Source organism: Paralichthys olivaceus, chromosome 20, assembly GCF_024713975.1.
Source record: "Paralichthys olivaceus isolate ysfri-2021 chromosome 20, ASM2471397v2, whole genome shotgun sequence".
Taxonomy (NCBI): Eukaryota; Metazoa; Chordata; class Actinopteri; order Pleuronectiformes; family Paralichthyidae; genus Paralichthys; species Paralichthys olivaceus.
The window spans coordinates 6184167-6210547 of NC_091112.1; the positions used below are offsets into that span (position 1 = coordinate 6184167).

General features: G+C 41.0%; 3 protein-coding genes across 6 annotated transcripts; all 3 read right to left on the minus strand.

Moving 5' to 3' along the window:
- Positions 1 to 1950: 1950 nt before the first annotated feature.
- On the minus strand, positions 1951 to 7683 carry rnf115b (ring finger protein 115b). 4 transcript variants are annotated; one of them, XM_020102450.2, is made up of 10 exons: positions 7552 to 7676; positions 7235 to 7402; positions 5799 to 5857; positions 5658 to 5715; positions 5345 to 5568; positions 4102 to 4170; positions 3913 to 3991; positions 3599 to 3692; positions 2717 to 2832; positions 1951 to 2554 (listed from the first exon to the last, which is right to left on the minus strand). In XM_020102450.2, exons 2-10 carry the CDS (start codon positions 7301 to 7303, stop codon positions 2432 to 2434), a joined length of 891 nt encoding a protein of 296 aa, XP_019958009.1. In that variant the 5' UTR covers positions 7304 to 7402; positions 7552 to 7676; the 3' UTR covers positions 1951 to 2431. The 4 variants fall into 4 exon arrangements, with proteins under 4 accessions (XP_019958009.1, XP_019958012.1, XP_019958008.1 ...); XM_020102453.2 differs by having other exon boundaries at positions 5332 to 5568; positions 7552 to 7675; XM_020102449.2 differs by having other exon boundaries at positions 3895 to 3991; positions 7552 to 7673.
- A 648-nt stretch (positions 7684 to 8331) lies between these two features.
- Positions 8332 to 15249, minus strand: scamp3 (secretory carrier membrane protein 3). The gene is made up of 9 exons (XM_020102515.2): positions 14525 to 15249; positions 14132 to 14215; positions 13176 to 13289; positions 12679 to 12799; positions 12239 to 12367; positions 11196 to 11355; positions 10456 to 10557; positions 9967 to 10084; positions 8332 to 9216 (listed from the first exon to the last, which is right to left on the minus strand). Exons 1-9 carry the CDS (start codon positions 14576 to 14578, stop codon positions 9067 to 9069), a joined length of 1032 nt encoding a protein of 343 aa, XP_019958074.1. The 5' UTR covers positions 14579 to 15249; the 3' UTR covers positions 8332 to 9066.
- A 4362-nt stretch (positions 15250 to 19611) lies between these two features.
- crabp2b (cellular retinoic acid binding protein 2, b) lies at positions 19612 to 23711 on the minus strand. The gene is made up of 4 exons (XM_020102501.2): positions 23476 to 23711; positions 20614 to 20792; positions 20240 to 20356; positions 19612 to 19934 (listed from the first exon to the last, which is right to left on the minus strand). The coding sequence occupies exons 1-4, from the start codon at positions 23555 to 23557 to the stop codon at positions 19884 to 19886; spliced, it is 429 nt and encodes a 142-aa protein (XP_019958060.1). The 5' UTR covers positions 23558 to 23711; the 3' UTR covers positions 19612 to 19883.
- Positions 23712 to 26381: the final 2670 nt, after the last annotated feature.

Sequence of the window (26381 nt, forward strand, 5' to 3'; positions counted from 1 at the left end):
GTCTGACTTTCATTATGTGTCTGTTTTGAGGACGGCGGCTGCAGGACGAGTGTTCGAGCTCCTCCGGTGAACTGTCCGCTGTCAGAGCCGCGGTGTCAGCACCACACGAGGCCGTGCTGCGAGGGGAGAAGGCACCGGGAGCCCCATGAATAAATCATCCCGCTCCATCAGGATGTTGTTCCTGTGCTGTGACTCAAGAGCTGAGGCCATTCACCAGTCCATCGCATCGTTATAGCAGAGATACAAGTCTGTGTCGAAGCACTTTTCGGTTCCCGAAGCTGAACAGACAAATGTGAAAGTCATGGGAACGACCCAGTCTTTGTTTTGGGCACGTTTCCCAAAGTTTGTCCAAATTTCATCAACTAGATTTATTCCAAAGTTTCACTCTTTGATGCAAAATCTAATTTCTCACCCTCTGTTGCACATCATCACTCCAAAGAGGGAATGTTACACTAAAGATATGGTACCTTGTTTACTCAGACTTATTAAGGTTTGTATAAACAGTGCATAAGCGTTTGAATACATCATTTGCACTGAAAAGTTACAGTGGGTTTTCTATTGGAAGGACATTTACAATTTTTTATAAGGACGTCTGATTGTGGACAGGTTCACTTTAAAAACGTGGACCTGTCATTTAATTTCTCAGCATCTACTTTATATATTAATAGTTCATGAATTTAAAAAGTGATCAGTAAACTAATTGATATATTATATTCAATGTAACCACATTTTTTAGATGTATGAATGGTGGAAATAACAACCTTTAGGCCTAGTTGATAAAATATCTATCTAGATTGTGCTCTTCTAAACAGAGTGGTCTGTATTTTCCTTTGTTTGTTTTCATTGATGATTAATCTATTAATTTTTTCACTCAGTTTGACCAACAATCCAAAACCTCCAAACAATTCAATTTACAATATTATAAAACAGTATAAGCAGTAAATCCTCATATTTGATAACAAGAAACCAGTAAATGTTCAGCATATTTGCTAAATATATATCACTTAAACTTGATTATCTAAATATGTGATGAATGATTTTCTGTCATAATCAATTCACTTAACTGACAAGTTTCCATTTAGTTTCTATTCTTTGCTGCTCTATATTCTGCACCATAGCCAGCTATTATAAACAAGGAAGACACAGGAATTATGACAACCAAAAATAAACAGAACACTTGGCCACTGTTCCACAGGTTGAGACAGAGATGCACTTCCTCCTAAACTGTAAATCATTCAACGAAACAAGGAACATTCACTTTTACCAATTATGTAATTGGCCTTCTACATTTCAATAGGTTAAATGGTGTCTTAAAATGAAAATGATAGAAGGAGATGGGGCATATCTTATCATACCATACCATATCACATCATTATACCATACCATATTGTATTGTATAAAATATCTCAAATATCATATAACATATCATCTCATACCATATGCTGCATCAACATGCCACAACCTGAGGGTCAGTGAATGACCTCAACAGACAGATTGACGGACAAATGCATTAAGTATACTGGAAATATTGATATACATACATGTATTCCATTCTTGGTGTGGTTTACTGTTCTTTTTCTCTTATTGTGCACTTGGAATATTTGGATTTTAATGCTTTGGCAACATTGTTTTTTTTTTTTTTAAATCCAATAAAGCTTTGAATATGAATATACTGCACATGTGTATTTTATATTCCTGTCTATTCTAATGAATTAGATTGCATTTCACCTGCATTCTACAAACACGTATACTGTCGTTCTCAAGCTACATTTTTCTACTGAGGTCTAAGATATGTCATCTAAAGCAGTTCTGACCACATATGTCATACAGGGACAGAAACTGCCACCCGACTACTAAACAGATTGGTTGTAGACAAACACAGTGGCTATGAATGTACAGTATCTGCCTCTGAATGGCTCATGATTGAGGAGATGGAAAGAGGAGCAGAGGTTGAGGGTCACAGGGTTAGGCTTTAATAACAGCTTCATGTATAGGAAACAGACTGAGTGGGAAAAGGTCGATAAAATGCTGAATTACCAAACTGTCTTACCGAGAGCCTTAAATGCAGAAACGTTACTTCATAACTCGGTGAATCCCTCATCATTTTAACAACCACCGGCAGCTCAGTGGTGATTAGTTCATGAAATCAAAGTCAGTCATTCAGAAAAACACTTAGGAGGGCAGTGTAGCAAGAAGGACACATCACCTCCACATCTTCTCTGCAAACTGCCACGTCCTTTCTGTGTGCAGTGTATCCTAAAAGATGTTGGTGTGGAAAATATAAAAATCCTTAGCGGAGAGGCATGAATCAAGTGAGAGCTGAAGCGGCAACTTTTTAAAATCATTTTGGAGTTGGTGTCGGAGGGAGAGGTTTGAGGTGGGCAGCGTGTCTCTTTGAAAACAGCAGAGGAGGTAGAGATATCCTGTTTTTTCAGATCGCCTGCCTCTCTTGTTGCTCTGTCCTGATGGAGCGGTCTTCCGGGGGCTCTGACGTGGGCGGGAGGCTGTTGTCCACGCCATCCAGGCTTTTGCGGCACACCGGGCAGGTGTCATGCTGGGAGAGGAGAGAGAACCTGGTCATGCATCTGCAGGAAAAATGTCAGAGCAGTTCATCTTTTGGTTGATATTCACATCCCTGAAGTCAGGATGTGGCAAATACTCTTAACAGACCTGCAAACCCCTTAACCAACTAACCACAAGCATTCCTTGTCCTTACCAGCTCCAGCCAAGGCACTATACAATGACCGTGGAAGTAATGGAGGCAGGGAAGCTTCCTGACAGATTCCCCTAGTGAATACTCCTCCCTGCAAACTGGACACTCCAGTCTGCAGTCTGAGATGGAAAATAAGAAAAACCTAAACAGAAGGTAACATTCACGGCACCACAGATTCTTAAAGCAGATCTGTGAGTGATACTTTCTTGTACTTTTTATCAACATATCTTGATTTATCTTTAACAGTTTGTTATTAATCAGGAACAACAACGTAATGGATTGTATAACCCACTACTTTTTATTGATGACATATATAGGAGGGAAGGGAGGACAGAATAATGGAAGGAAATATAGAATTAGAAAAGGAATGACAGGAGGGGGAAAGTCAAGATAGGACGAGGGAGGGAAAGACACAAGAGGGAAAGATGGTAAAGGTGAAAGGAGGGAGAGAAAGAAAGTGGGTGGGAGAAGTGATTGGAGGAGGGAATGAGATATAGGAAAGAGATGAAGGAAAGGACATTTTGGAGGGAAGGAAAGATGTGGGTGGGTTATGAAAGATAGGTGAAGGGAAGAAGAGAAAGGTGAAGAAAAGGAAAGATAGAAGAGGACAGGAACGATAAGAGGAGAAAAGGAGAGATGGGAAAGATGAGAGGAGTAAAATGGAAGATATGATGAAAAGAAGGAGCATGAATGAAAGGAGAGAAGAGAAGGAAAGATAGGAGAGGGAAATTAATTATTGGAGATGTAGAGATAGGAGACGGAAGGGAGAGATAGAGGAAACAGTCTGTTCATAATGTAAAGTAGCAGCATCTCAGATTCTCTCCTCATATGAACTGTTTTGTTCTCATCCTGCCACTCAGTGTGCAGTGATGTTGGGATTCATACCTATCTGCTCCTGAGAGACGCAAACTGTTGGCAGGGACGAGATCATCTCCTTTTCTGCAGGAGGTGGACCTGTGCTCTCCAGCTGTCCTAACAACTGTGAGAGTGCGAGAAGAAATGGATACGGTGGATGAGATGGTAGAGGGACAGGGGACAGGAAGGACAAATAAACAAATGCATGTCAACACTTAATATCTTGAGTTCTTGGGGACGCAGATAAAGAAAAGATGTGGATGTCAAGACTGGAAGAAAAAAAACAGATCACAATCAATAACGTAGCTGCAGTTTTTCAACCTCACCCCTCGGACATCACTGACCTCCGTGATGACAGCGTCCAGACCTCCCTGACCCCACGCATAGTCTCCTGGGTTTGAGTGCAACTGTAGCATGCTGGATCTGACGGACAAACAGAGAGGAAGCGGGAGAGGGAAAGGGGGGTTGGGGTGTCACATCAAATTAAACGAAATCAAAAGTGATGTGAATCGAAATTCCAAAAAGAGATTTACAATGCAGCTGGTGCAGCACTGGGGTTTGTGTTGTTGGCGAAGAGGTCGGCCAAGAAGTGCTGCAAGATCCTTGAAAGGTAAAAACAAAACAAGAGAGCAAACACGTCTTAGTGTGTGTGATGTAAAAACACATAGTTCAACAGTCTATTTCATATTCATGCCTTGACTTTGTGGTTTTATTTGGAGCTGGAAAATGAACCGCTGCATGCAACGGATCTGTCAACACAACAACATAATGATTTTCAGTTTTGATGTCAAATGATTACCAAGGTTTTTATACATTATGGAAGTTTCATTCAACAGCTGTAAAAAACATAAATGTATCAGATGAGGAAATAACTTGAAACATTTGTGAGCGAGTGAGTGATGGTCTGTTCCAGTCACTGGTCAGTTGAAGACCCCACATTCCAAACTACTTAGTAATAACTGTGCTGTGATGTTAGTGTTCTTTTAAAACATGCATGAGTCAAAGATAAGACTGACTTGTCATGTGTGAGTCCTGAATAACATGCCACATCTTTCATACTGTATAAGTTTGTTTGTGATTATAAATTATTTGTGATCTGTGGTTTCGACGGGAAACAAACAAATTATTCTCTTACATCAACTCTGAGGATCAGATGGACTAGACATTGGATATTTAAACTAAATGACATTATTTTATCATGTATATCATAGCTTTAACTATAAAGGTCCACCCTTCTTCACATGCTTATTCAAGTATTTCCTTTCCTACCATCCAATGCTATTAAAATACCTCCCAAATATTAGGAAAATATGGAATTTAACTTCCTCTTAAGTTGTTAGACCGACATTTCTCTTTCTCGACCTTCTTCTTACACATTTTTGCCAGAGTTGGTATGAGCCCTGTGAGATTTCTTACTGATGTCCCACATGCACTCCATAGATATGTAGACAGTAATTAACAGGCTGTAATCTAAAGGGCTGGTCACCTTTTGAAGCAAACCCCTTCCATTTAAAAATGCGGTTTAGTGTGTACACATAATAATACAAATTTCAAACTTATGTAAACTTATTTTGTTATTTCTGTTCACATAAATAATATTCAATTTAAAGTGTATTTTGGTGGTTGTTGAGTTCTATATGTTAACTTTTTGTTAAATAACTAGAAACAGAAATAAAAAAAACGTATATTACAACATATGAAAACATATTAAAGGATTTTTACACTCTCAGAGTTCAGCACACACTGGTGATGTTTCTGTGTACCATGTCCACACACCCTTCCACTGCAGGCCTTTGCTCCGGCCTGGACGACCTCTCTTGTTCGGGCTGGGAGGGAGTCTCTGGTTCTTCGGCCTCGGCGGCGGCAGTGGAGGCAGCTGGTGACACCAGAGATGGACGGCTCTGACCTGCAGATACCTGCTCGCTGTCATCTGGGTGGGACTCTGAGGAGGGCGGATGCGACAGCAGAGCAGAGCGTTCCATAAACAGCAGCTGCCATAACTTGGACAGAGACCAGAGAAGCAATGTGTCAAACAAAGCCTTGGAGAAAGAAGAGTGCTCTTAATAAAACACCATCTGTAAGGACATACCTCTGAGAACAACGAGTTTGAGTCTTCAGTAGCTGTGGACGTGCTGTCCTGCAGGAGACTGGAGAGGGAAAATAAAAGTAAATTTCATATCAGGGTTGTAAAATGTATGACAACAATTTAAACACCAAAGATCAAGTGTACCTGGAGTCTTCTGTCACCTCCTCAATGAAGCCAGAGTCACATCTGGGGCAGACAAGATCCTGTGAGAAGGAAAATAAATATGGATTACACTCATGTCATGTTCAAACTAAAATTTCTCATATTATTCCAAAATTATGGACAATAATCTGCTGATGTATCCACCTCAGTTCTGATGGATATGCTTTCAATAGATTTTAAAACCAGGCTGTAGAAATCAGCACTCATTCAGCCACAAGGGCATCAGTGAGGTCGCCAATGATGGAGGATAATACAGCTGGACTAACAATCACTGTCCCAGTGTTAGGTGAGGCTGAGCTCTGGGATCTGTTCTTCCACACCAAACAGGAAACTGGGGAAAGGAGTGAGGGGTATAACATGCAAAAATCGAACTGGGCACAGTGTGGTTATATGGTTTGTAACAGAAGCACACTATTGTCCTCAATGTAATTGTATGCGGCTGTATCATTAAGATTTACCTTATTGGAACTAAGATACAGGGCAAACCACACAGAAGTGAATCATCCCTGAGGTGAGGCACATTGTAGTGGCAATGTCCACATCTTTATTCTGGCTGGGAACCAGTTTCTGATTTCAAAATTTTACTTTTGAGTAAAACAATAAAATGTTTTAAACTAAAAAAAATAAAAGTACTTGTTGATGCTTTTAGAGAGTTATATTATTATAGCAAATAGACAAAAATGCAGCATTTTACTGTTAAATGGACCCAAAAGTGAATCAATATCTTGGATAAAAATAAATACTCATAATCCTAATGCTAACAGAGAGTAAGCAGTGGTGCCCGGATATTTTTTTGGCTACGTGGCGCACATTAAACACAGCTCTCTGTTTAACATGTGGTCCATCATAACAATGCCGGTGCACAAACGTGCCATGCGTAAAAGCGTCAGCTGCACTACAAGTGCGCTCCTTTACGCACGTCCAGCAGAGTAAATAAAAGTCAAAGTGTCTCAGAGACAAAACGGAGGAGGCTCCCCTGTGCACACTGAACTGCACATGTGATGCATGAAGCTCTACATGCTGCTGCTACATGTGCTGACACATGACCTGCCCCTCTGACGTCTCTGACACGCAGTTGACAGAAGACAACTGGACGCTAAGTCGCCAACAGGGGCGCTTCTAAATATGGTAACGTGAGTCGCCAGATCTTACTCCCCCTTCTCCCTCTAATGTAAGATCCTGGTTCTTACAGAGCGAGTATAAAACCCACCATCCTGCCATGACACGTGTGCTGTAGTGGAGATAATGGCTGTCACTTTACAGCAAATATATTAAAAAAAAAAAAAAAGAAATCAAACTTTACGCGTTAAAAAAACAAAGTGATCTAACAATTCGTAATCGCTCCGTCCGTGTGCGCGTGGAGGATTCCCAGGTCGGCACGTGTGGAATAAAACAAAAGTGTCCATAAGGTGACTCACCGGGAGTTTAGGGTTAGTTTCACATTTACAGCAGTGACAGAAAAACCGGTGTTGTGGTGCCTCCGCCATCTTCACGGTGCAGCGCAGAGCCTGACGTCGCAGTGGAAGTCCATAAAAGTCTCAGTGGTCTGTCCCACGGTTCACAGCAGGACAGGAGGGTCCGGGGCCCTGGACAGAGCACCGGCAAAACACTGTTCTTTATATTGTCACCATAACTAACAAGCATTCAACACAATCCTCACTTTAACATGCTTTTAAATACAGATTAGAAATGCAGGATTTTTATTATGATTCATTTTTCCACGCTAATGATTTACCTGTGGGTCAATGATGAGAGTTCCTCTGGTCAAAAGCTGCAAAAAAATATCAAGTTTAACAAAAAAGAATTTGTTAAAAGAAGCAACAAGATGTCATGATGACATCAGGGGTGCAGCTCCTCTGAAGACTGTTGGGTGTCGCCAGAGTTTAAAGATCTTTCAGGGGAGTCCTCCCTCTGCAAAAAGTCAAATGTAGTGAACACTGAGCCGAAAGCACATCATTAAATCTAAGTTTATTTTCAGTGAGTTTGTTTTACAGTGCAGAAAGTTAACCCAGGTTTTTTTTCATTACAGTTAATTGGATATGTAAAATGTCAGTAAATAACAGTAAACTAGAAACTAAATGATATCAAGATAAAAATCTTCACGAGTAAATATCACTCAGCTAACTGGGATCAAACCGCTGACCCTCTGGTTAGTGGTCACTTTTTAAAAGGCAAGCAGTGTTAAACTTCACTGTTTGAGCATGACATCAATATATACTGGACTTCTGCTACATTCTTATTGATGAAAACTGAGAAAATCCTTTTTTGTTTTATTTCCCAGCCCTGCAGAGAACTATCTTAACGTGGGAGCCGCTGAATTAATTATTATATAAACACAATATTAAAATACACTTAAATTCAACTCGGTTTTCAATGAGAGTTTATCCTGTATTCATACCAACTGTTTCCATGGCAACTGGGTGAACTCTGCTGATGAAGATGAAAGCCCCGCAGCAGCTAATTAGCAAACCCTGTGGTTTACATGATCAGTAACATAAGACAGCAATAACCGCAGTTGACTGTATAAGCAAGACAATTTATTTTTTTTATTAAACCAAGACAGTGACTTGTAATAATCATAAGAACCACAAGTTTCACTAAACAAAGTGACACGTATACAGTAACCAAAACAACACATGTTCATAGCCTGATAGTATGAGAGGTTTTGGCAAACACAGCAAATAGGCATTCTCATTTGGAAAAACAACAAAAACAACGCGTTAGTTTTACAGTGAAGCAACAAAAAGTAGAGATGGCCGAAGCTGATCCGCTCAGATATGGATCACATGTTAGACTGGCAACATTTTAGCGTTCAGCTCCAACTTTCTGTCGTGGCTCTTCGTAAACACAATGTGCATCCAAGTCTTTAAGATTTGTACATATGCATGTTAGTTCTATTCCACTTGGCACACACAGCTTGTCACTTCATATAAAAAGCATTCAGTGACACAAATTTCTTACAGTATCGACATCTTCGTTTTCACATCATTTTTCTATTTCCTTCGATCAACATTTGTGATATGCTGACTCATGTTTTGGCAATATAGCGTACTTCTCCTGCACATTTAAATATCTGTATTTTGAAATTAGACAACCCCACCTCTGTCTCATGCAAGTGCCCTAAAGTTTAGGTGTCCCGGGGTAATTGTAAAGACACATCCCCCCCCAATCAAATTCTAATCATCTGTGGGGAAATGAATACTGAACTGTTCCTCCATCTTCTCACCCTCCTGGCCCCTCTTGTACCTCTCTACCGAGGCGCAGTGAAGGCCCCCTGGGCGGCATTGGTGGCAGCGCTGGTGGCGGCCTGGCGTACAGCCTGATTGGCCATGACTCCGGTGGCGAACTCAGCCTGGGCCTTTTGGAAGCTGGCATCGGTCTGCCTGTACAGACTGTGGACCTGGAGCGGGGAAGAGCAGAGTACGCTGACACCCGATACACGCAGCAATTCATCATCACATCACGCACATTGTGAGGGTGAAAATGATACGCAGAACCTGATACCGAGGCCATTCTTCAGACTGTTTGTTATCTAGGGACGGCTTGATGGTGGGTGGACCACTTGGACAAGGCGAGTGCGGGTGTTTACACAGAGCAGGTAGAAAGTGCAAATACAGTTTTCACTCTTGCTTTATGAAAACTAAACAGATTGCTCACGATCCGTTTAAGTCGAAGATCTAAACCATTAAATGTAACAGTAAAGATGAGAAGACATAACAGCTCCCCGGATGAGAAACCAAATCATCTTGCCGGCCCCCTGGTGGCTGGCTGTAGTATAGGTCATATAACCCACCTCCTCCATGTTGGCAAATTAGACCTCAAAAATCAAAGTACACATCATTCTTTTTTCTCAAAGATGGTTTCTGTCATTTTAGCTAGTTCTCATCAGCCTGATATTTGTGAAGTGTTAATTTCACATATATCATAGCTTAATTTCTGTATGAGACGTTATATAAAATCTATGATTAAACCTAATAATAATAATTCATTCATTAGACACTGTGGAGTTTCTGTTTTTTATGGCTCTACTTTAAATATCCTGTTAATTAGTCCCTGCAGGGATAATGTGACTGACACCTCGTCAAAGATGGCCCCCTTCATGTGAGTCACAACCTTTGAATTTTCCCTCCAGTTCAACTTTTTTATTCACCTTCTTCAGCATGACGACCCCCATGGCGGCTTGGGCAGTAAAGGAGATGGCATTTATCATCATGATCACACCGACGGGGACGCTGCTATTCAGAGCAGCCAGACTCACGATCCATCCGCTGAGAAAAGAGACGAGAGAAAGAAAAAGAGGAGAGAACAGCGAGTGAAGTCGGTTAATATCCTCTTCTGCACCTGGAAATAAAAGACTCGACTAGATGTGAATGAATTATCCAGACAATGTGATTCACTCTTGGTATTAATTATGCTCGTTATCTTTGTTCTGCCAGCACTGTCAGGTCAAGTAAGGACAGCGTGCACTTAGTTAAACAGACACAAAATTATAAGCTGCCAGATGAAAGAAAAAGTCTGCCACTGAAAAATCTAAATTGAAATTTCTTCACAAGACAAGCCAACTAAATGCAGATTGTTTTTTTACACAGGTTTAACATTAAAAACATTAAAACATGAATGACGTTTTCATGTGTCCCACCTGAAACCCCATCCTGGGATGCCGATAGTCATGATGACGGAGACGACCACTTGGGCAAAGAAAACGAAGAAGAAGACGAAGAAGTTGAAGGAGCTGTCACTCCTGGAGGAGAGGAAAAATATATTTACTCAGTAAAACGAAGCAACAACAATCCAACGAGGGGCATAACTTCACTCGTTCTGGTTGATTAGACTCGGATGAAGTTAAGCAGAGCTGTGCTGGAAAGTTGTGTGAGATCATTGAAGTCCACCTTCGAAAAAAATATTAAAGATGGAAGCTGTCATTTCCGACCAGCTGCAAGAACACTAACAGGAAATTGAAGCAGATGTCCACATGGACCTTTAAAACCAGAAGCTTGCATGAGACACTGGAGAAATGATAAATTAAATCTTTATAACAACAAAGTTAAAAGAAAGAGAGATGTCATGAAATAAAGTCTCTTGTTTTGTATATTAGGACTAAGTTTGCTCTTCCCTTTACGGGCCTCAAATTCAGGTGTTCATGGTGTAGATCAGTCACTTATCACGTGAATGACACATGTCAGGGCTCACAATTAATACTTCTAAAGAAAAGACAGAGGTGAACCTTGAAGAATGTCACCTACACAGTGACATGTTACACATACTTGACTTGTCACAGGTCAAAATGAAGCCAAAACCAAAAAACTTTAAATGGCAAGCAAAGGAGGGAGTTTAGGTTTTTTGGCCCACAGGCTTTTTCAGTAGGATTTAGCCACACACCTGAAGGCTTTGTACATAGGTCGGTACCAACAGACGAAGGAGCAGGGGGTGAAGAGGAGCCCCCACAGGATGGCGAGGCCCAGGCCCACACCGCCAGAGGGGTCCACACAGAACATGGCCAGGGAGGAGATCAGGTTGAAGAGCAGCGTGCAAGTGCAGACTAAACAAAAGACGGATCAAAGAATGGAGAGAAGTGGATGAGCAAAAGTGAATTGTTGTGCCTTCCAGACATATTGGTAGGGTTGTTTTCTATACTATGTTCAAGTTAGTGTGTTTTATAACATTTATAAAAAGATTAAACTGTAACATATCAAGCCTTTGTCATAAGAGTTTGATAACAACATCCTGGGAATTGTTGCTAACAGCTTATGATAGATTTAGACGGCTTATGACATTATAGATTTTATCCTTCTTTACTCAGCAATATCGGTATCACTATCTTTCACCAAGTGTCTATATCAGTCAGGCTCTTCTCTAGAGTTTGATTTTGGATTATGCAATATGATCTTTTTGTTACTACTCTTTGTTTGCAGAGTGTAGGCTTGGCTTTGATTCTGGCCAGAGGTCCCTGCATTTTGCAATGATTAAACAAAGAAGCAAATATTAACTATATGAGTAATGGGCCATTGAAGGCTGTTTTTGCAGATATTATCTCAGTAAGGTCATTTAATGTCCACATTCAGAGAAATAAAGAAAACATTACACTTTGTTTTCTGTGAAGTTTTGCTTTTCAAATATTGTCTGCTCTTTCTCTCAAGAGAGTTTTCAGATTGGTTCAAGTCAAACCAGAACACAAATTCAATCTGACACAGATATGAGCTGGTTCCTGCTACAGTCGTCAGTCTAGCAGCCAAGTGTCAGAGTCTTTGTGCAAACACTCAGGCTCGTACTCCAGACAGGAAACTAAAACACACACACACACACACCCAATCTAAACCACCCGAACCCAACGCCCGGAAGAGCTGCGACAATTCATTTGTAGCTTTATGAAATGAAACTAATGCTGCGATAGTAAACGCTGAGAAAGAATGAAAGGAACTCACACATCCAGAAGTAGTACATGATGGTGACAGTGCGCTGGAAACGCTGGGTGATCTCCACGTTGATGTCCTGGTAGAAGCAGGGTCCCACGGGGCAGAATGAGGGCAGCGGGGGCCAATTATTCTGACGGGCTGAAGAAGAGAGCGAGGGATAAGTTAATGAAGGAAAGTATATTAAAAACACGGGGGTCAATAGCTGTGTCCCAATTAAGGGGCCGTTTTCTTCTGAGGATCCTCAAACGCAGCCTTCATGATCTACACAGCCAACGAATTGGGACACAGCTTTTGACATCTCCAGGTTTTCACAAATGATCTGATATCATTTACAGCCTCAACAAAATGTTATTATTAACTTTTTCAAACTAAATATCTAGAAATACAATTTTAAACTATTGTTTTCAATTCTGACTCCAGCTGAATCCTTCATATCCTCCCCATCTTACAGGCTCCTGGTCCCAGGCTGTGCGACTCCAGCTCCCTCTCCCTCCTCTCCAGCTCCCGGGCTTTCTTCTCCAGCTCCTCCTGCTTCCTGAGCAGCTCCGCCGTGGTGGCGTTCGCAGCAGTCTTCACACAGTGAGAGAGGAGGGAAAATTATGCTTCAGAACGGTGTGTCAGAGGTCGTGTTTGTGTTACAAATAATGAAAAGGATAATGTAAAAGCTTCGGTATCTGATGGTTACAGATTCCCGGAGGAGGTGTTTTCTATTAAATGTAGATGATGCAATGTACACACAATGATTAAAATCACGTAGCATTTGGTTTTGAGTATTAATAAATCATCCAACTAAAATGCTGTCCAGCTAAAGATTTATACATTTTAAGGATTTTGCCACACAGAGTAAAACAGAAGGTTAATTTGGGGCCGAACACCAACATGCGTTTTGATCATCCTACGGCCACTGACAGTACTGATGTGAAGGTAACAGGTGCAGCACGGATACCTGCGAGTTGTAGGAGCCATAGTTACGGGGCTCAGTGGGCGTCGTCCTGCTGGGTGGGGTCTGCGCAGGCACAGATGGAGCAGAGGGGGAAGTGGCCTCATATGGTGGCGGAGGCTGGAAAACATTTCGTAAAAGACAGACGGCAAAAATCAGTTCGGCCAGTTAGCAAACCCAACCTGCATCTCAGGGCCACGAGACAGAGAACTGTGGGTGATTGTGGGAGTGGGCACGAGGCTGGTGCACGTCATAACGACAGAGCCATTAAAACCTTCAATCATCCTAATCAGGTGTTGATGCTTTTGTTGCAGTATTTACCAACAAACTACCAGGAAGTAGATGTGGATCCCAGCTGTTTCCTAGCAACAGAACCCCAATTTGACAGTCCATAAGTTAGACTCAAGCTGTTTCCTAGCAACAACATAACTAAACTCCATAACATACAACTGAAGTGGATTACACACACACGCCATGTGTACTGTATGTTATAGCACTGTTGTGTCTACCTTTCTGCTTTCAGGGCAATTTCGTCTAATTCATGTTAAGATTTATTAATTCATATTTATTGTTTGTATTATACAAAAGCAGAATAAACAATGCAGACAAGTTTTTTCATTTCCGTCCAAATTTTACAAAAAAATTGTTTATTCTCTTAATTCGAATTTCAATAAAGTTTGTGTTTAAACTGTTAAAATGTAAAGCCTTGCTTCTGTTTCCTTGTCATAAGGGTTTGATAACAACATCTTAGGAATCAATGGCAATTTTTACAAATACATCGGCCGATGTCTCAGTATATATTGGACATTTTTCTTCTCCCTCATATTGGTATCGACACAAGGCTGGAAATCCATATTGCTCGGGGACTAAATAACACATTCAATCGCAGCCCTTGTTATTTTGATTACATTGTTATTACCGCCCCAATAATTATATTATATTACAATAACACTATTGCTCACTCCAGTAGTCGTGTTGTCAAATGGGTTGTAGAGGTCCAGTGTGGCGTATCCTGTGTTGCTGCTGTGTTGAGTCACTGCAGGGTCCTGAGGCAGAAAACATATGAATCAATCAGGACATCTATAGACGTACCGGAACATGGAGGTGAAATGTTTTTGTGACGTTGCTGTACAATGAAATAAGAGCAAACAAATAGACTGTAGATTATAGATCAGAGACATATCATTAGATAAGAGGAACAAACAGGGCCCAGAAAAAAAAACACAGCCCCTCACAGTCACATGAGCAACAACACGCCTGCTATTACACCAACATCAGTGACTTCCACACATCACACACAACATGTTGGAGACACTAGAAGAACGCGGTGTTGGCTGTAGGCTCACTGCACCCACCTGGAATGGGTTGTGGTCCTCCACCGGGTCTGGGAAGCTGGTGTACTTTGACATGACGACGGCTTCGTGTCTTGAGAAATCCGAGCTAACGCGAAGCAGCCACCGGTTCCAGTGAATACGAGAGGATCTGACACGAATCGATGTTCCTCAATCACACGACGGGTTCGTTTTGTGGAGGAGAAACCACAGCCGGGCGGTGTTCAAGGGGGGAAGGGGGGGTTATCCACTAAGCTAGCTGCCCGCCCCTCTTCTGGCGACCATGTCCCCGCAGATGAAAGGTGTCAGGTGAACACGGTGGACGACGCGCGCAGGTTCGAGGTGCTATCAACCGGATGTTTGTCCTCCTCAGTCCCGGCGGTCAGGATCCAGGCTGCAGCGAGACATCAACACACGTCCGACATCTTTCTTTCCTGCAGGAAAACAAGCGACCATCAGGAAGTGACTCGCCAGCGAGGTCATGTGACTGCTGCTGCGGCACAGAGACACGTGGGGCTGACCACCGCTGAACGTCACCATCATCATCATCATCATCATCATCATTATTATTATTATAGTTATTATAGTTATTCTTATTATTTAGTTTTTTCATTCATATATATTTTATTTCAGTTTATTTTATTTTACTACTAATTTTATTATTTATTCGATTGACATTTTTTTTAGTATCATTTTCTCTTTGTTATTATGAGTCATCAGTTTTAAAATGAATTAAATAATATAAAGTCTTGATTCATTTGTGTAAGCGTGTTTCTTTAGGGGAAGAAATAAAACAGACTACGTGTGTCCAGCACTTAAATTGATAGAATACCTATTGAAATATAGCTTTGTATAAAGTCATTTCTAAATCAATTGGTATAGATAACAAATAAAATAAATCAACAAATTAATCCATGGGTACATGGGTTTCTTGCTGTTATGATTATGCTGGAGCTCAAATAACTTCAAATCATCCTCTTTGGGTAAGCAACAGTGATTCCCTTTTGGTTTTGTCATTTTCTTTTATCCTGTTTTTAAAAGAAATTCCCTCCTCCTCCAGTAGATGTCCCTCTTGTGCATTGAGGTAATATTTCTTTCTCCTGGGCTCGAACAGATCAGGACAGATGTGTAATTAAAACTGTGAGGTAGCTCAAAGCAAAATAAATATTTATCCACTTTAAAATCATATTTCATTACATCCACATACTTTAACATGACTGTCTATCAATCTAGTTGTAATCATAATCCACGATCCACAATCATGATCCACGATTCACCATCACAGTCACGATTCGAGGCAACAACAGTGCAATAGAATCACAACTGTCAACATTCATTTTCATTTGTGCAGGAAAGACAATACAATTAGACAATATTCACTTCAGGTGACTTTTTTTATGAGCAACTTGAAGAAACTCCAGATGAATCATACATCATGCATGTACAGTCTTTCCTTGTGCCTCTCATATGTATGACCCTGCAGCAGCAGGAAGGATTACACGTTCAGCTCCACTAATGTATACACATTTCATGGCCTAATGCCCGTGTACAATCCAGCCTGGTCTCCTTTCATTCTCATACAAGTCACATGGATGAGGGCAGTCACATGATTTCAATTTAAACACTCTGGACAGTGTCTCTCACGCACACGGACCCGTTCATACACATACTGTAAATCCCTGTTATCCATACTTATGGATTCTCTAAAAAAAATTATACATATGCAAACTGGATATTACAGAAAGTATTGTATGTATCAGTGGATTAAGTAGCTTTGATTTTTTTTTAATCCAGTCCAAGTGACCAGTGTTTTTTTAATGGCTGCACCATTTCCTAAAATAGAAAAGTTCTGGATGTTTTTCAAATTCCAGAATTCAACTTGACATATTTCGCATCGCTGGAAATATTTGGCTCTCCACAAGACTTCAATTTAAAGTCCTGCTGGTTTGTCTCCTCAGCATGAGCTTGTACTGACTGTCCACAAGTGGAGCGGTGAGGCCGAGCGAGACGACTCTGATTTAGTGGAACAGGAAAAAGGAAAACAGTTTATGTCTCTGAAAGGATCTTCTCTAATTTAAAGTATTCATCTGTTATTCAAACTGCTCAGAGTTCATACAGTTGTGATTGAGCTCTTCATGATGAAAATCACAAAATCATTTGATGAAGTCTTTTTTCAAAAGGACTCGATAAGTATTCACTTGTTCTTGATAATGTGCAAGAAAATGCATTAAGATAAAACAGCAAAAAATGATGTGCAAAGAGTATTTAGTACAGTCTTCGCATCTTTTCCCTGCAAAACACTTAAACACACAGTGTTTAAAGTGAATCTAAAACTTTAAGTTGTTGACATTGAAGTGGTGGAAGTAATTCATTTGAGGACAGTCATGGCTGACGGATGTGGCGTGGACAGCAAAGAATTAGCGGCCATTTTAACAGTCTTAACAGATCTAATAATTATCGATGAAGGCTCTTCTAGTTTGGCTGCAGCAGCTGATCAGCACTCATGTCGTCTGCCAGGACCTGCTCACAGGCCTCGTCTGTGACCGACTCCTGTGACTCATCAGTTCCTCTAAAGGGCCCTGTCACGATTGGTCCAGATGGCCCAGATTCAAACGCAGGAGTTGGGTTCCTCCCCGTCCCAAAACCACAGCATTCCTCAGCCAATCGAGCAACGCAAGTGCTCCATGACATCACTGCCTGAGGAATGAACTGGCATCACAGTTGAGTGTGGAAAGTGACCCGGCTAACAAGGAGGGACTGAGTGGTTTAGACAGTTTCTAACAAGCACAAGTCAAAGGGGTCATTTAGACAGAATCAGGCATCTTGTGTGTTCGTGTTTGTGTGTGTGTGTGCAATGACTGAATTTTCTCATTGTGCAAATAGCGAGGAACTTTCCGTGCCCTCCAGAGTGTCATAAAAAGCCTCTGTGGTTCCGATGGGCGCTTACACAATGAATTGGGTTTCACTGTGACCGCTGAAAAAACATACATACATGTACTTTCTGCCTGTGAGACATGAAAGCATGTACATGACGGTTGTGTAATCCACGCATACCTAGTCACACATAATCCTTTCACTCTCCTTCTTTCATGCTGACACAAACTGAAGATCAGTGGAGGAAAGAAACTATGTGGATTTAATATAACGCAATTCACACTTCATCTCATTTTTTGTGTATTTCAGTTTACAGATTAAAATGTTACAGACAAAAACACCTACAATGAGATTATAGAATATAATGCAATGTTTAAGATTAAACCAGGAGTTTCCAGACTCATGATCCCTCAGAGAAAAAAAAAACAGCGTCTGGTTTGGGCTCTTTGTCACATTTAGATGTTTATGAGTTTATGTTTCACCAAATAGATTTCCCCTTATTGCTTTTCATATGGTTTCTGTTCTGAAGTCAAATTATCCAATAATTCACACAGCAAAGATCAAGTAGTTTTGTGTCGTAGAACTTTTTTGTCTCAGTAATCATTTCATGCTGCCTCATGAATACACGGTATGAACAGAAGAGCTCTCAGAGAGCACGTACCTCCGCCAAGTCCCCACATTAACATTAATTGCATTCTTATTTGGATCTGCACCAAATTGCACAAACATAAAAATCAGTCACCTTAATATGTCTGATTCAATTATTATTTTTATTACAAAATGTTGAAAAATGCAACAAAGAGACACAAGACACTGATTACAACTTTCATCAGGAACTCGGAATCACTTTGGATGCATTCCGCTCTGCGTCTTCATTTTATCCAATCATTTATTCTGCTCAAGCCAAAAAATGTTAAGTTAAATATCCCTGAAAAAAAAAGTAAATTGTACATTGTAGTATCAGTAATGCAATTAGGAATTCATTATTGTTTGATGCAGTTAAACTGATCCTTTATGAAACTACATTCAAATTCAAAATATTTGTATTTGTATCTGAGTCAAATTGCACAAACTCATAAATATCAGTACTTTAAAACAAAAAACACAAAAAAACTCTGAATCTGCCCCCTGATCCAGATGCACAGTCAAATTCTTCCCTCATATCGCATCTTTCCACCAACCTTTGTTGTTATCCATCCATGTACTTTTTGCGCTTTACTTTTACTTTTGCTGCTTTCTAGTGTCTGTACTTTTACTCAAATAAAGTGAATGCAGGACTTTCTCTTGCAATTGAGCACTTCTGCATATTAGCATTGGCTCGTTCCCAACACACTCATTTACACATTGAGAGGGTTCATCCACTCCTCCTGCTGTTTGCTTGGCACTGTCTTTATAAACTGGGAAGCACTTCACAGGGGAACTTGTCTCCACACTGTTTGAAAACCTGGAAAAACCATCACTGGCCCGTGAACCGACTTCTCTCAGGAAGTGCCCGAGAGACCGTGAACGACACATTTTTCAGGGCAAGGTGAAGTCTGTCTCACACACTCACTGGTGTTGAGTTTTAGTTGAGGACAGGACGGACTTTGGGGACGCTGAGAACTAGGAAATCGATCATTCTTAGCTGGTGGTGCGCTCGCTTCATTTTCCAACTGAGGTTTGCATGTTTTTCTTTGCACCCATTAAGTTGAACAGGGGATTTTGAGAGAGAAAAGCTGGAAATTTCACCACAACGTGCAAGAGAAGGTCACTTAACACTTTGTACCTGGGTGCAAAGCCAGAGAGAATGGGTGGGGGGAATTTTACTGAACTCATTCTGTAAATAGGTTCAGCTGGAGAGGGAGAGAATAAGAAGTATAACCTCCTCCTGATGTCATGAAATGATTTTCTCATGGCTGCGCTCATTTTCCTTTCCACTCCCCATTTCCTTCCTTGCCTTTGCCAAAGTACCTTGGAGAGTTTATGAAATATGAATTGTCTTTGGGCCTTTTTAAAGCTAATCGTGCACATATTGCAGTGAGCTATGATGACAGAGAGCACACAGAGGACAGGGGCCTGGATTGCAAATGGAAAGACGGGGTGGGGGGAAAGGGTGCGGAATAATCTGCGTATCCAGAGAACGAACGACAGAAAGCGATGTAAAGTGATATGTGGACGGACGACAGGGGAATAGGAGGTGCAGGGAGGAGGCAGCATAAAGAACGAATGTTTGAAAAGAAGTCGTCAAAACAAGTTAATTCATATAAAACAGTTTAATAACAACTTGAAAATGGATTCAGACACAGTAATGCTGTTTTTAAAAAAGGAATATGTGGCATTTATGTAAGAGCTTTGGTGTTAAAAGGCAATCACACCTACATACATTCAATAAAACTGAAGCCTTTTCTACACAGTGGACTGTTCCAACATCTGACTGGCTGTGAGGACGACAAGAGCAAATCTAGGCAAGGAAAGGCAAGTGATGGTTGAGACACAAAACAGTATTGTATGAAGATATTGAAAAATGTCCTCATTCTCTCTCATAAACTCTGGTGCAGACAACATCCCCGGCGGTCATTGTCTGAAAGAAGAAAAGCAACAAAAGGACAGTTGAACCTATTGTAATATTATGCTTCATTAAATATCAGGAGAAACATGACTGGGAGTATTGTTTGGATTGTGGATATTCCTCCTTCAAAATTCTAATAAGCGAATGAGAATTAGCTGGTTGTGGTTTTTACTAAAAACTTCTCTGATTCATTTCTTTGGAATATACACATCATTAGTTTTTAAATCTGAAGTCATATTTATACATTTACTGTAAAGCTCTCAGACTAGACTGTGATTCTAGTTTAAACTGCTTGGTGGCTGCACACAAATTATTACCAGTATCAGTTCTCCGTCATTGGTCAGCTCTCGGGTCCACGCCGTCTTGGGCCCGTCGCCTTTCTGTAAAGTCTGTTCGCAGCTGATCTTGCTCTCTGTTTCCCACTTTGGAAAACTCTGCAGGGAGAATATTAACACCTGACATCATTTATGTGCTTTGGACACGGATTTGATGGCAAAACTTTTTTTTGGTTAACATCGTAACTGCACCTCAACGCATGTCAGAACATTTCTACGGCCTTTCAGGAAACAGTGCACTTCACCACTCACTCAGAATGAAGAGATGCTAGCCATGCTGTCCTTGGCCAAATGCTGGTAGGCATGTTTTGATATTTTACAGAAACTTTAATAGGGGAAGTAAAAGGGTGGCGTACCGTGCAGGGACGTCCATCCACTGTGGCCTCATTGAAGGACTGACCCACGGTGAAGGAGACATTAGTGGTGCGGACGCTGGTGGATGTCTTGATGGACAGGCTCTCGCCCTGCTGGGTGATCTCCACCGCTGGGCTGGAGGCGGCCTTCACTGCGATCTTCCTCAGGAACACATTCACACCTGAACACATGCAGAGGAACCGTGGTGAAAACATTGCGGGGGTTGGTTTGTGATGAGAGGAAAGAATATACAGCTGTGAATATTGTTAGAGCTCAAAACGACTGCATATGACGAGCAGTGTAAATGTGCAGACATCTGCTTTAGGAAGCGAATCCATCACTATGAAACTCTCAACACTTTCAGATAAAGACTTACGAGTGTTACAAGAGAACTATGCGGTAAAGCAGCAAGAGCTGGAATTTCTAACTTTGCTTGTTATTCAATAAAACAAAGAAACAACCTCATTCAATCTTTTTCACAATGCACATCTTTCTCCTCAGTTTGGTTTTAAGAAAACAAAAGTTGTGAATGCTTTTTTTTTTAGCAGCCTATAAAAGCAGTCTGTGCTGCTGCATTGCCACACAACAATAACATATTTTCTTTTTGCCTGAAACCATGAGGCAATAAAATGCTCATTGTGATTAATTCTTTGGTTACGAGTTAGAATGTATGGTATGCTCCGGCAAACCGTTGCCAGTAATGTAAAACATATGTGATTTAACTTGATCAATTGTAACGTCAGCTTGGATAGACTCCAGCCCCCCCCCCCCAGCGACTCTCACAGGATAAACTGTATAGCTAATGGATGGATGGATGAGTTACAACGTGCAAATCCACAGGTATATTCCTTCAAACCACTAATTACTGTTATAAGTGATACAAGGCACAGTTTGCAAAAACACAGAAGAAGTGCATTCTTGACAATCTGACGAGCAGGAACAAGAACCCCCAAAGCTACAAAACTTTCAAGTTTACCCAAGAACAAAAATCTGTTATTATCCAGTCAAATCTGCCAAATCTCAACTGACGCTGCTTCAACAATTAGGTTCAGGAGGTTCATCTTTTCACAGCTTGATGTGTTTGATGTCGCAAAGAGATGGAGATTGAACATGGCAGCTCTGGAAAAAGCTAAAAATGGAACAATGGAAACTTTGAATTCACTGGTCCGATAAACTTCAGCGCAGTTTCTGTCTGACATCGAGGTGGAAAGATATCGAATCCAGTTCCTTGAGTTGGGAATGAAACTTGAGTGGCAGTGAGTAGAGCACGTACCTCCAGCAACGCCCAATAGAACTCTTAAATTCAATCAAGCGGCACACTTATAAAACATGCACGTTTTTTATCATCAGGATTCATTAAATTATTATCTGGGAAATTAGGGACGTCCCTTTCTCGCAAATTCAACGAGTTCTTCCCTGACTCATAAAACATTCTACCACAGTTTTGTGGAAATCTATGCAGTACTTTTTGAGTAATCATGCTTACAAACACACTAATGGACAGGGGAGACAGCACATCCTCTTTGGCGGGGCTAATTAACACGCACAGACCTTTACCCTTGGTTAAAGAGATGCAAATTTATGGTAATTTTGCACCTCTTTGTGGTTGTTGTTTTCCAGTTTCTTTGTGTTCATTTTGTCCTTCTGCATGTCTTTATACTTGTTTTGCATCTCTTTATTGTCCTTTTGTGTCTCTTTGCGGCTGTTTTGAATCTCGTTATGGTCTTTGTGAGTCATTTTTGTCTTGGTGTAATCATTTGATTAATATAACAAGATATGTTCAGTCAGTGGGCTTGTGATTGGCCAATTCACCCACAGATTTGTTCAGCAAGAGGAAAAATTTAACAGGATTTCATACAGGGAGCTATAACCTGTCGGAAAAATTTACCAACTCACTGATGCGCAAAGTACAAGCAGGATGAAACTCACTGCCTGTATTTTCATCTGTGGTCCAGGTCAACAGAGATGTGATGTGAGGTTTAATAGAAGTACAACAAATGTAAATTGCCTGTTGACCCTTAAGCTATTGCCAGGTTTTTGTGTGTGTGCGTGTGAGCTGGACTAGCTTCAGAGGGATCAGGGCTACCCAAGAAATCTGATTCAAGTCAAACCTTATTTGATCATGGAGTGGTACTAAAAGAGGCAGCACACACACACACACACACACACACACACACAGTTCCAGACCGGGTCAGAGAGGCCCAGGGTACAGAAGGAAAGTCATTCTCAGAGCCGGCTGGCTGCTGGGGCCCATGTCGAGGCTTAGTTCCGTTTACACTGGCTCTAATTACAACCGCATGAGGAGGACCCTGCTTCAGATGAGTCTAATCTAAAATTCCTCCACAGGCTATTTGTCTTCAGATTTTTAATGGATGCCACTGGCTGGCCCTCATCTGACCTTCCTCTCCTGTTCTCCCCACAGAGGACTTCTTCTACTCGGCCTCATGTACCTGAACAAGTCATATCGCGCAGCTGGATCATGGGTTAGCACGGCAGGAGCGAATCAATTTCACCACAGACTTCACTTCAGACCACTTTGGTTTTACCAGTTGACCTGGAAGCCAAAGTGGATTTCCCGCTGACGATGCCACAAAATGATTGACAGGTCTTTGTAAAAGAAGATGCATCTCTTTCCTTTCTGTATTTCTATTTGCATTTTAACAATGGACCTCGGTGGTTGATGATAAACTACATAACAATGTGCAGCTTGGCTCCAAAGTGGAGTCAAACTCTGAAAAAACTTTAGGCAACACAAGGGAAGAAAAACGTTTCGAGACAAAGATCATTTAAAAAACAGGATGCAATTTAGTGGAAACATTTTTAGAGCAGAAAAAAGCTTGACTGGAGATGTTCCTCGCACTCACCCAGAGTTCTCAAAAGATCCTCAAAATTTTGTGAAGACTTCATTTTCCATTTTCCAGAGAAATCGGTGACTTTATTCTCCATTTTGATGCAGCAGTGATTTTATTTGTTTAAATTTGTGGCAGATCAAGAAGCTGACTGTGGCTACACTCTCTCCAGCAGATGTCTGTCCCTACACTCTGTCTCCCGGTCTGCAAACTCTCCCCTCTCCTCTGGCTGCATCTCCTGCCTCTCCTGCGTTCATTGGCTAACAGCTCGCCTGCATCTGATGCTGATCCAGCCAATGCAGAGGACGGTGGCAGGGAGGGACTTTCCCCCCTCATTCTCAGAGGGTGTGTGTGTACCTACCCTCCACCTCTGTCAGCATGGTGAAAGATTTGGATACGAGCTGGAAAATGCACTTCCAGTAAGTTCTTTTGATGTGGAATAATTAGGAAAGGTGTGACCTGCTTTATAGGCTGGTGCCATGCCATTCTCAGGTATCTGACAAGAAGAGCTGAACAGAACTAAAGTGAGTAAATAACTTAGCAATTCAAGTGGGATTTTTTTTTTTTGCAATTAAAAATGCAACTTAAAACCTTGTGATTTCTACGATGCTGGAATGTGAAATCAGATATCAGGGTTAACGTGTTAGGCTCCAGAGAGGGGGGGTGGGAGAACTGGTAATGAAAGAGCAGAAGATAAGACATCCAGCTGGAGGCATCCATCCAGGAAAGTGCCATCAGCATTTTCACTTTACGTTTCAAAATTTAAAATAACATTGTCTCATTCAAGCATTCCAGTTAGGTAGAACCACCGGCTTTAGATTTCGTTTACCTGACGCCGTCTCATGTTGCCATTTCATCCGGTCTTTATCTGGACGGGACAGTGGTGGGTTACATTAGTTAGGTTACATGTGATGTTTGAAAACAAACAAGACACATGACACTGTTAGCCTCTTTAGTCAGGAACTCAGAATCACTGTTCACTCTGCATGCATTTTGCTCTGTGCATGCACTTAATGCAATATTTGATTCTAATGTTAATTTTAAGGCCCAACAGTCTCCTTATGAAACCACGTTTAAATTCACTAGTATTTGGATCTGCACCAAACTGCACAAACAATCTTATTCTCTGAGAAATCAAAACCTCAGGGGAAGGGGCCATTAATTTCCTTCAATTCAGTTTCATATCTTTCATTTCATATCTCAAGGCACTGCACATAAACATCTTACTAAATTTGGGAGGAACCCGACATTGTGACTGCATCAAATCACTAACAAAAGAGTATAGCTATGGTAATCATTAAAAAGTGGATAAAAGATTCTAAGCAGCAATAAAAGTGAATTCAAAAATTTAAATTATTCTTCATTTGCTGTGCATTTTTATTAAAAAACAACCTCTAATTTGTGCCTAAATACAAAGATATTACTTTAGTAGAAGACTAAAGAAAAAAAATCTAAAAATTAAAAACCAAAGTAAGCCAATTTAGACTAAATAAATACTGCTGGAATAAAACATATTGATGGAACTTTTTTCTGTTACACTCTTTCTCTTCCATCTAACCCCCCCTTTCTCACACACGTTCACTCACTGCCAAGAACTTTTCATCAGGTCTGGATCAGAGAGGATGCCTCCGGAAACATGATGCATTGCATTCATGCATCATGATGTTATCTGTGCAGGTTGTCTCAGCATTCCTCGCTGTGGCACCACACAGATACAGCGCCCCATGCTGAGCTACAGCAACACAGGAATACACCTTGTGGATTAATTAATAAAGAGGAAGGACACATAGAAGCACCTTTGAATGCTGAGTATTGACAAACCATCCAGCGTTCACCGCTGACTGACCTCAGAACAACAGAGGACAACAGAAGCTCTGGGATGAGGAGAAGAAGAAGAGAATGGCTGCGATGAAAGGTTAACACTGGACACTGCTAGGTCCGTATCTATGACAACGGATGTAGTTTAATAAATCTGTGATTCTCTTTATGTCGCAATCCAAGGATTGTTTAGCTGAATGGCCCTTAACAATTTCCCATTCATTTTCTATGGTAGTGGTTAACCATTACGGATGTACTGCCCCTCCTGGCCACTGAGCATTTTGGCGCTGTAACATCTTCATCTCTGTCTCTCTTCCTCGACTTTTCTTTCAATTTCAGTGACAGAAGAAGAACAAACTACAGCAGATATTGATCTCATACTATTTTACACATGTGAGTTGTGTTATTTAACAAAGGTAAGAGGCTGTTTGTCCAGAAAATGATGGGCAGATGTGTGTCACAGTGTCTATCCTATATTCTACCACAGAGCATGAATGGGAAATGGTATAGCTAAATTACACGAAGCATAATTCATCTGTGGTTGTTCCCGTTTAAATTTCATTTAATTTCAATGCAGATCAAACAAGAAAATCAAGAGACAGAAACAGACCAGTTGTCTTTAAAGTAACAAAGTCAGGCTGTGTTTGAGAAATGCTTGCTGCAACTGACAGTTAAAAAAGTATGATGTAACAAAAAAGGTGATATTTAATAATGCACATTATTCCATTATTGTTAATCTCTCACATAAGCCTCTTCTTCTACTTCTTAGGTCCGTTTATCGGCCGGTGGCAACCAACGTCAAGGTGAATTACCGCCATCTACTGTATCTCTTATTACCCTACGAGACTTGACAGAACCAGCTGAGCACCTCCATAATAAAAAGAATTGTACTTGTTGTTACCATGGTAACTGGGCCTTTGATCCAATCTTGATCCTATCTCTATGATTATGCTCAGTTGTGACCATCAAAGAACCCCATAGCCAACTTCATAGCACCTGCCTATTGACCAAAAGTGAATCCAGTCAGTTTTCACCCACTGCATTCTCGGCCACAAGCAGCTAGAAACAGTTACTACGGTCTACAATCACCACAGCAACAACAC